Source organism: Pongo abelii, chromosome 6, assembly GCF_028885655.2.
Source record: "Pongo abelii isolate AG06213 chromosome 6, NHGRI_mPonAbe1-v2.0_pri, whole genome shotgun sequence".
Lineage (NCBI taxonomy): Eukaryota > Metazoa > Chordata > Mammalia > Primates > Hominidae > Pongo > Pongo abelii.
In genome coordinates, this window is record NC_071991.2 from 9,226,432 (window position 1) to 9,237,324 (window position 10,893).

The 10,893-nt window shown below is 45.3% G+C and overlaps 1 protein-coding gene across 4 annotated transcripts in view; it reads left to right on the forward strand.

The window, feature by feature from the left end:
* Positions 1-10,628, forward strand: part of ZKSCAN5 (zinc finger with KRAB and SCAN domains 5) — a 33,816-nt gene extending 23,188 nt beyond the window's left edge. For all 4 annotated transcript variants that reach the window (XM_054560190.2, XM_024249684.3, XM_024249685.3 and 1 more), the window contains 2 exons: positions 2,933-3,538; positions 8,219-10,628. In XM_054560190.2, the coding sequence (XP_054416165.1) occupies positions 2,933-3,538; positions 8,219-9,360 (1,748 nt within the window). In that variant the 3' untranslated portion in view covers positions 9,361-10,628. The remainder of the gene's footprint in view (positions 1-2,932; positions 3,539-8,218) is intronic.
* The last annotated feature ends 265 nt before the right edge of the window (positions 10,629-10,893 follow it).

Here is a 10,893-nt window from a genome sequence, read left to right on the forward strand (position 1 = left end):
ACTTGAGGCCAAGGCCAGGAGTTTGAGATCAGCCTGTCTCTACTAAACCTGTCTCTACTAAAAATACAAAAATTATCCGGGCATGGTGGCACGCACCTGTACTCTCAGCTACTTAGGAGCTGAGGCAGGAGAATTGCTTGAATCTGGGAGGTGGAGGTTGCAGTGAGCTGAGATCATGCCATTGCACTCCAGCCTAGGTGACAATGTGAGACCCTATCTCAAAAAAAAAAAAAAAAAAAAAAAAAAATGGAGGGCCAGTTAGCTGATGTTGGGGGATCCCTGGAAAGCAGGAAGGTATGGTGAGATCTGGGGTACAGGAAGGAGGAAGGACTGACCTCGGCTCGAGAGACATGTCTCCATTGAGAGACAAGGGGAGGAGGAAGTGAGTAGGCTGCCTGCTGAGCACAGGAACTCATGCATGTAATCTCAGCATTTTGGGAGGCCAAGGAAGGAGGATCACTTGAGGCCAGGAGTTTGAGACCAGCCTGGGCAACATAGTGAGACAAACCCTTACAAAATATACAAAAATTAGCCAGGCATGGTGGTGCCTATAGAGACTGAGGTGGGAGGATCGCTTCAACCAGGGAGTGAGAAGTAACAGTAAGCTGTGATTGTGCTGCTGTGTTCCAGCCTGGGTGACACAGCAAGACCCGGTCTCGAATGAATGAATGAATGAATGAATGAATGAATGAATGAAGAATGAATGAATGAATGAATGAATGAATGAGACTAGTAGATATGAATAAAAGAAAAAAAATACCGTGGTAGCTGGGATTAGCTGCATAGTTAAATGAGGGAGGAAAAAACATAAAAAGTCTGGTTTTGTGATAGGGTTTTTTGTTTATATCCCTGTTTTTACTGTTTCAGTGTCTTTTTAGGAAGGTAAGTAAAAGTAGCTATATGGTAAATTAAAATTAAAATTGTCTTCATAGTTTAGGAATTATAACTTCTGACTATATCAAAAAAGGATTATGGTAGCTCCCTTAAAGGGTCATTGTAAGGATTAACTATACCATAAAATTGTAAAGTACTTAGTGTAGTGCTGGACTCATAGCACTCAGCAAATGTTTAGCTCTTATTACTAATATAATACTGAACACTCTCCTCACGAAAACATCTTGGGACATTCTCAATAGGCCATGATACTCCCTGGGTTGTTTTTTTGTTTTGTTTTGTTTTGTTTTGTTTTTTGGGACAGAGTCTCACTCTGTCACCCAGACTGGAGTGCAGTGGTGTGATCTCAACTCACTGCAACCTCTGCCTCCTGGGTTCAAGCGATTCTCATGCCTCAGCCTCCTGAGTAGCTGGGATTACAGGCGTGTGCCACGACACCTGGCTACTTTTTTTCGTATTTTTAGTAGAGACAGGTTTTCATCATGTTGGCCAGGCTGGTTTCAAACTCCTGACCTCAAGTGATCCGCCCACCTTGGCCTCCCACAGTGCTGGGATTACAGGTGTGAGCCACCACACCCGGCTGATAATTTTTGTATTTTTTGTAGAGACAGGGTTTTGCCCTGTTGGTCAGGCTGGTCTGAAACTCCTGGCCTCAAGTGAACCGCCTGCCTTGGCTTCCCAAAGTGCTGGGATTACAGGCACGAGCCACTGTGCCTGGCCAATACTCTATTTTTTGTTAACTACTGAAGATTTGTCTCTGCAAACCATATTAAAACATCAGTGTTTTGAGTAAAGTATCTTGCTGATACAGTTGCACAAAGGGACTAATTATAGCCATTGTAACATCCACAGTTTTATCAGTGACTGCTGAACATTAACCTGGCTCTTGGAAGCAGTAGGTTCTTCTCTGGATATAGAATGTCTTTTTTCCTTTAGATTAATTCATACCAAACTGAAATCCTCTGGGCATTGAGAGACCTAGAAAGATCACCTTTCTTTTCTAGGCTATGAATTCACAAGAAGAGGAAGGTGAAGATGGGGTTAGCTGCATAACCTGCTATCCAGTTTTATTAAGAATATTGCCCAGTCGTGACCGGGCGCAGTGGCTCACGTCTGTAATCCCAGCAGTTTGGGAGGCCGAGGTGGGCGGATCACTAGGTCAGGAGTTCAAGAGCAGCCTGGCCAATTAAATCCCAGCACTTTAGCGTCTCTGCTAAAATTAAAAAAATTAGCTGGGCGTGGTGGTGCGCACCTGTAGTCCCAGTGACTTGGGAGGCTGAGGCAGAAGAATCACTTGAACCCAGGAGGCAGAGGTTGCAGTCAGCTGAGATCGCACCACTGCACTCCAGCCTGGGTGGCACAATGAGAGTCCGTCTCAAAAAAAAAAAAAAAAAAAGAATATTGACCAGTCGCGTTGGCTTACGTCTGTAATCCCAGCACTTTGGGAGGCTGAGGTGGGAGGATCACTTGAGCTCAGGAGTTTGAAACCAGCATGGGCAACATAATGAGACCCTCATCTCTACAAAAATATTAAAATTAGCTGAGCATGGTGGTGTGCACCTGTAGTCCTAGCTACTTGGGAGTCTGAGGTGGGAGGATCGCTTGAGCCCAAGAGGTTGAGGATGCAGTGAGCCATGATTGCCCCACTGCACTCCAGCCTGGGTGACAGAGTGAGACCCTGTCTCAAAACACACACATACATGCATGCGCGCGCGCACACACACACACACACACACACACGAGAACATTTAACATGATACAGGTATTTGTAAGTGCCACACTGAAAGGAGACCCTCTTCATTCAGTGGAATGACTGATTTTCAGTCTCCTTCCTTTGAACATTTTTTGCCAGCTCTTCCTTCCCTAACCTCCCTCACTTTTCTGCTTGAATATTTTTCATCCCATCCCTGTACTGTAAAAGTCCCTTTACAGAATCATGGATCCCTAGCACATGTCAGTTTCACTTCATTATCACCTCATTTTATTTCTTCAAATTCAAGGAAAGGCTCATTTTTAAATTCTCCCTCTTTTATTTCAGGTTATGAGTCCAGGGACAATATGGAGCTCATAGTGAAGCAGATTTCTGATGACTCTGAATCACACTGGGTGGCGCCAGAACACACTGAAAGGAGCGTTCCCCAGGATCCAGACTTTGCAGAAGTCAGTGACCTTAAAGGCATGGTACAAAGGTGGCAGGTCAACCCCACTGTGGGGAAATCAAGGCAGAATCCTTCCCAGAAAAGGGATCTGGACGCAATCACAGACATCAGCCCTAAGCAAAGCACACATGGCGAGAGAGGGCACAGATGCAGCGATTGTGGCAAATTCTTCCTCCAAGCCTCAAACTTTATTCAGCATCGGCGCATCCACACTGGAGAAAAACCGTTTAAGTGCGGAGAATGTGGGAAGAGCTACAATCAGCGGGTGCACCTCACCCAGCACCAGCGCGTCCACACAGGGGAGAAACCCTACAAATGTCAGGTGTGCGGAAAGGCTTTCCGGGTGAGTTCCCACCTGGTTCAGCACCACAGTGTCCACAGTGGAGAGAGGCCCTACGGCTGCAATGAGTGCGGGAAGAACTTCGGTCGCCATTCGCATCTGATCGAACACCTAAAACGCCACTTCAGGGAGAAATCGCAGAGATGTACGTGTGAGGAGTTTATATCCGGGGGATAAGTGGAGGCAAAAAGCAAAAGGTGTTTTATTAGTACGGTACAACAGGACAGATGGGTGGTGATACTTGGGGGGTAGGAAGAGGCAAAGGTTATCGTTTATTTGGTTCTTACATATTTATTTTTTGAGACAGTCTCACTCTGTCGCCCAGGCTGGAGTGCAGTGGCGAGATCTCAGCTCACTGCAACTTCCGCCTCCCCGGTTCAAGCGATTCTCCTGCCTCAGCCTCCCAAGTAGCTGGGATGACAGGCGCGCACCAGCACGCCAGGGTAATTTTTGTGTTTTTAGTAGAGACGGTTTCCCCATGTTGGCCAGGCTGGTTTTGAACTCCTGACCTCAGGCGATCCGCCTGCCTTGGCCTCCCAAAGTGCTGGGATTACAGGCATGAGCCACTGTGCTGGCTGTGCGCTCAGCTGTTAGCGGTTCTTTCTGGTAATTCTGTATTTTAAAATAATACTGCTATTATTAGTTGGCTCATCAATTTTAAATGTTACCTATTGACTTTCTATGGTAGTAAATGAGGATTTGGCTCTCTTATATGCTTTTCTCTCTTTCCCCTTTTCCCAATTTAGTTATTTTACTTATTTTAAAACAATAGCCTGGGTACAGTGGCTCACACCTGTAATCTCAGTGCTTTGGGAGGCGGCTGAGCTAGGAGGATTACTTGAGGCCAGGCGTTCAAGACCACCCTGGGCAACATAGCAAGACCTTGTCTCTACAAAAAAATTTAAAAATTACCTGGGCATAGTGGCATGTGCCTGTAGTTCCAGCTCCTCGGAAGGCTGAGGTGCGAGGATCTCTTAGCCCAGAAGTTTGAGACTACAGTGAGCTATAAATGTGCCTGTGAATAGCCACTGCACTCCAGACCGGCCAACAGAGTGAGACTTCTTCTCAAACAACAAACAAACCCAAACCCAATAAAATAACAGTAGTATAGGAAGCTTGGAGAAAATAAAAAGAAAAAATAAATCACCCATAATCACATCACCCTAACTAATAGAACTGTTATTACTTAGTGTGTTTCCTTTTTTTTCATAAGTCTGTTTCACGTAGTCGTACTCAGAATTAAATATTAAGCGTACACATTTTCCAGTGCTGTTCAGCCCTCCTGTTTGTTTCTGACAGTCTGCCATTGTGTGGTGGCATTGTAATTTACTCAACTGTTCCCAGTTGTTGAACTTCAATGTTTTCTCTTTTGTCCCGATAACTGTTTATGCCTGTGACTTTTTCTTTTTTGCTTTTCTTTTCTTTTTTTGAGATGGAGTTTCACTCTTGTTGCCCAGGCTGGAGTGCAATGGCACGATCTCAGCTCACTGCAACCTCCGCCTCCCAGGTTCAAGCGATTCTCGTGCCTCAGCCTCCCGAGTAGCTGAGATTACAGGCATTTGCCACCATACCTGGCTAATTTTTTTTTGTATTTTTAGTAGAGACAGGGTTTCACTATATTGGCCAGGATGGTCTCGAACTCCTGACGTCAAGTGATCCACCCGCTTTGGCCTCCCAAAGTGCTGGGATTACAGGTGTGAGCCACCACGCCGGGCCAGTATTTTTAAACATCTGTTCAAATGACAGTAAATTTATCTGTGAATGAGACTGTCATAAACTGTGCTATGAACTTAAAGGCCCTTACTAATATTCTTCAGACAATTCTAAGACCAGCCAAAATGTTTTTCTTTTTTTTTTTTTTTAATTCTGCCTTTGATGTTTACGGCCACGCTGCATCTTCCACCATGGCATAGAAGTCAGTAAAGTGTCTTTAAAGTTCGGGGTTGAGCTGAGCTATCCTCTCAGCTAGTGTTTTCCCATTCTACTCGATGATTCCCTCATTTGGGAAATCCACCAATAGCGCTTTGGACTTGAAAAAGCAATCGCTTTAAAATAGTTAGCTTTTGTTTTATACCTTCCCTGCAATTGTTTCTATGGCTAGTTTCCCAGTGAATACTCACTTACCTTCCACTTTTTTTTTTGGTGGGGGGGCGTTTTTTTTTTTTTGAGATAGGGTCTTGCTCTGTCACACAGGCTAGGGTAAAGTAGCAGGATCTCAGCTCACTACAGCCTCCACTTCCTGGGCTGAACTAATCCTCCCACCTCAGCTTCCTGCATAGCTGGGACTACAAGTGTTCACCACCACACCCAGCTAATTTATGTATTTTTTGTAGAAAAGGGGTCTGGCTCTGTTGCCCAGGCTGGTCTCGAACTTCTAGGCTTAAGTGATCCTCCAGCCTTGGCCTCCACAAGTGCTAGGATTTACAGGTGTGAGCCACCATGCCCGGTCCTCCCTCATTTTTCTGGATCAAAGGGGGAATACATGTTTTGCACATCCAGCCGTATTATTGAGAGTCTGTGTTGCTAGTTGCACAGGATCTGCAGTGACCAGAACAGAGATACAGTCCATGCTCTCACGCAGCCGATGGTCTGGTGGGGGTAGCAGATAGTAAAGGTGATGAGCGTTCCCAAAGGAGAAGGATGACATGTCGGGGGAGGAAAACTGAGGCTAGAATGTTGGCTAAGGGTGAAGGGGGCAGGGATTGCTGTATCACCCACCCTCTGACAGTGCTTCTTGTCGGCTCATTTTGCCTTATTTCCTGACTCCTAGTCAGATATTCCCTGACTGCATACCCTCTTCATTATCCTTCGCTCTCATTCTTCCAGTTTTTGTCAGTTCTCACCACCCAGTTGTGTATTTGTTTTTTGTTTTTCTTTTTTGAGATGGAGTCTCACTCTGTCACCCAGGCTGGAGTACAGTGATGTGATCTCGACTCACTGCAGCTTCTGCCTCCTGGGTTCAGGCGATTCTTCTCCCTCAGCCTCCCGAGTAGCTGGGACTACAGGCACCTACCACCATCCCTTGCTAATTTTTGTATGTTTAGTAGAGACGAGGTTTTACCATGTTGGTCTGGCTGGTCTTGAACTCCTGACCTCAGGTGATCCACCTGCCTCAGCCTCTCAAAGTGCTGGGATTATAGGCACGAGTCACCACACCCAGCCTGCTACATTTTATTAACTCATTGCTCGACGGGCACTTAGATTGGTTCCATATCTTTGCAGTTGTGAATTGTGCTGCAGAAGACATATGCTTACAGTCTTTTTGGTATATTGTCTTTTCCTTTGTGTAGATATACCCAGTTGTGGAATTGCTAGATCAAATGGCAGATCTACTTCTGGTTCTTTAAGAAGTCTCCATACTGTTATCCATAGAAGTTGTATTAATTTACCTTTCACCAGCAATGTATAAGCGTTCCCTTTTCACCACATCCATGCCAACATTTATTGTTTTTTGACTTCTTTGTTTTTTTTGAGATGGAGTCTCACTGTGTTGCCCAGGCTGGAGTGCGGTGGTGCAATCTTGGCTCACTGCAACCTCTGCCTCCTGGGTTCCAGCAATTCTCTGCCTCAGCCTCCAGAGTAGCTGTGATTACAGAGCACCCACCACCATGCCCAGCTAATTTTTGTATTTTTAGTAGAGATGGGGTTTCACTATCTTGGTCAGGCTGGTCTTGAACTCCTGACCTCATGATCCACCCAGCTCAGCTTCCCAAAGTTCTGGGATTGCAGGCGTGAGCCACCTGCACCCGGCCTTTTTTTTTTTTTTTTTTTTGAGATGGAGTCTCGCTCTGTTGCCCAGGCTGGAGTGCAATGGCTCAGTCTCGGCTTACTGCAACCTCTGCCTCCTGGGTTCAAGCGATTCTCCTGCCTCAGCCTCCCGAGTAGCTGGGATTACAGGTGCTCGCCACCATGCCCAGCTAATTTTTGTATTTTTAGTAGAGATGGGGGTTTCACCATGTTGGCTAGGCTGATCTCGAACTCCTGACCTCAGGTGATCTGCCTGCCTCGGCCTCCCATAGTGCTGGGATTACAGGTGTGAGCCACCACGCCCGGCCTTTTGACTTCTTAGTAATGGCCATTCTTGCAGGAGTAAGGCAGTATCTTATTGTGGCTTTAATTTGCACCTTCCTGATGATTAGTGATGTTGAGCATTTGTTTCATGTTTGTTGGTCATTTGTATATATTATTTTGAGAACTGTCTCCATGTCATTTGCCTACTTTTTGATGGGATTTTTTTTTTCTTGTTGACTTGTTTGAGTTACTTGTAGATTCTGGATATTAGTCCTTCGTCTGATGCATAGTTTGCAAATATTTTCTGCCATCCTGTGGATGAGTCTTGCTCTTTTCATTGGAAAATTCCAAAAGTTTGTTGTTTACATTCCTGTTGGCATCAAGTACACACACACGTCTACCTCTGTTACTTCCGTTACATCATAGTTTCATCTGATGAACATTTTTTATGACAGTTTATTTTTCCTTTATAAAAGAACTGATGAGCCAAGCACGGTGGCTTAAACCTGTAATCCCAGCACTTTGGGAGGCTGAGGCGGGTGGATCACCCAAGGTCAGGAGTTTGAGACTAGCCTGGCCAACATGGCAAAACCCCATCTCTACTAAACATACAAAAATTAGCTGGGTGTGGTCATGCACGCCTGTAGTCTCAGCTACTTGGGAGGCTGAGGCAGGAGAATCACTTGAACCCAGGAGGCAGAGGTTGCAGTGAGTGGAGATTGCATCATTGCACTCTAGCCTGGGCAACAGAGCAAGACCCCATCTCAAAAAAAAAAAGAACTGATGACATTTGCACTGCTCTTTATTTTTTTAGGCAGTGACAAAAGAAGTAAGAACACAAAATTAAGTGTTAAGAAGAAAATTTCAGAATATTCAGAAGCAGACATGGAACTATCTGGAAAAACCCAAAGAAATGTTTCTCAAGTTCAAGATTTTGGGGAAGGCTGTGAGTTTCAAGGCAAGCTGGATAGAAAGCAGGGAATTCCCATGAAAGAGATACTAGGACAACCGTCTTCAAAGAGGATGAACTACAGTGAAGTCCCGTATGTCCACAAAAAATCCTCCACTGGAGAGAGACCACATAAATGTAACGAGTGTGGGAAAAGCTTCATTCAGAGCGCACATCTTATTCAACATCAAAGAATACACACTGGGGAGAAACCATTCAGGTGTGAGGAATGTGGGAAAAGCTACAACCAACGCGTGCACCTAACTCAGCATCAGCGCGTCCACACAGGTGAGAAGCCCTACACCTGTCCTTTATGTGGGAAAGCCTTCAGAGTGAGGTCCCACCTTGTTCAGCATCAGAGTGTGCACAGTGGGGAGAGACCCTTCAAGTGTAATGAATGTGGGAAAGGCTTTGGGAGGCGTTCCCACCTGGCTGGACATCTGCGACTCCACTCCCGAGAGAAATCCCATCAGTGTCGTGAATGTGGGGAAATCTTTTTTCAGTACGTTAGCCTAATTGAACATCAGGTGCTCCACATGGGTCAGAAAAATGAAAAAAATGGCATCTGTGAGGAAGCGTATAGTTGGAACTTGACAGTGATTGAAGACAAGAAGATTGAGTTACAAGAGCAGCCTTATCAGTGTGATATCTGTGGAAAAGCCTTTGGTTATAGCTCAGACCTCATTCAGCATTACAGAACTCATACAGCAGAGAAGCCCTATCAATGTGATATATGTAGAGAAAATGTTGGCCAGTGTTCCCACACCAAACAACATCAAAAAATATACTCCAGCACAAAATCCCATCAATGTCATGAATGTGGCAGAGGCTTCACTCTGAAGTCACATCTTAATCAACATCAGAGAATCCATACTGGTGAGAAACCTTTTCAGTGTAAAGAATGTGGAATGAATTTCAGCTGGGGTTGTAGCCTCTTTAGACACCTGAGAAGCCATGAGAGGACAGATCCCATAAATACCTTAAGTGTAGAGGGGTCTCTGTTGTAGAATAGCTCTTAATTTTAGAGAAGCCTTCCTGGAGGGAAACCATACTCCTATAATGAGCAAAGTAACAACTTCAAGCATTTTTCCAGTGTTACCATCAAACCCACAAATAGGTTGAAATCCTTTAGTTAGAACTCAGCCTTTAGGAACACCGGAGAACCCACAAATAGGTTGAAATCCTTTAGTTAGAACTCAGCCTTTAGGAACACCGGAGAACCCACAACAATAGATATCTGTTCGTGTTCCCCATTGAGAAATGCTTTAGTTAGCATCTTCATGCCTGGGAATCTAGACAAGAAGAGAATCCATGGATGGACATGGTCGAGGAATTCAGAAAGCCTGCAGATGACATTCGGTCTTCACTTGAAACTCAAAACTGACACTAGGAACAGCATCATGAGTTCAGTAGAAGTAAGCTTTATTTGTAGCTCCTGCCTTGTTTGACGGCGTATCTATTCAGGGAAGCGCACAGTAAAAGAATTCTTCAGCATGATGTCTGTTTTGGTACCTCAGCAATGAACCTTTTCTAGAAATTATTATTCCAACCACTAGAATACCCTAGTCACTATTCCCACTTTGAGCATTAACCCCTTTGAAAAGAAATGGACTTAAAAGTATCTCTATTTTGGCAAAATTCAGGTTCAGGGGCTGGATGGTATGTGTTTCTGCTGCCTTATTCAATCCACCACTTCTCTGTGAAACACTCTACCTTGTTTTTGGTTTGATTCTACTGATGTCAAGGTTTAGCCAGTAGGAGGAGGAGTTCAGTTTGTAAATTCAGGAGAAACTGTGCTCGTCAGTCACATCTTACGGCGAAGGGAGAGGGACCTTAGGGGAACAGAGAAGACAGGCAAAGCTGTGGACTGTTTGATCTTGTATTACCCACAGGAATGAGGGCAGCTGAACCCATAGAAGGAATTGGACCAAGGCGAATTATGAGTCCTGGTCCCAGCAGTATGTGTGCTGACTCCTGGGTGCCCCAGGAATAGACCTCTCCCGTAGAGTGGTGATATACAGAATGAGTTTCAGTTTGCATTGCAGCTAGGATTGAAAGTAATCAGTCATGAGCAGGCAGGGAGGTCCTGTTAGCCCTGCCTTCCAGGAAGGTCGGGGTGGGAGTTTTGAGTGGGAAAGAAGATGACATGCACGAGAGAGTTCCCCTGACCCTGTTTGCTAGGGAGAGTGAGTGAGTGCTCTTGGGCACTGCTCAGGCCGTTTCTGCTGACTTGCCTGGCTTACAATAAATGCCCAATAAATATTTGTTGACCGTATGTGTTGTACACTGTGGTGCCCTGTCCAGTCCCCTCTACCAAGCTGAGACCCCCATCCCCAGCTACTCTGAGTTTGGGCCGCAAGTGCTCACAGCTCTTGTTCTCCAGAAACTGGAGAATTGCCCTCAGGAGATGAGAGCCATCTCACCTCACCCAGGAGTCACTTCCTCTCTATACCCCAACATCTGGTTCAGTTGATTAAAGCGGGGAAAACTCCAGGGTGCTATGACTGCTCTGGCTCCCTTGGATCAGGCCAAGCTAGACT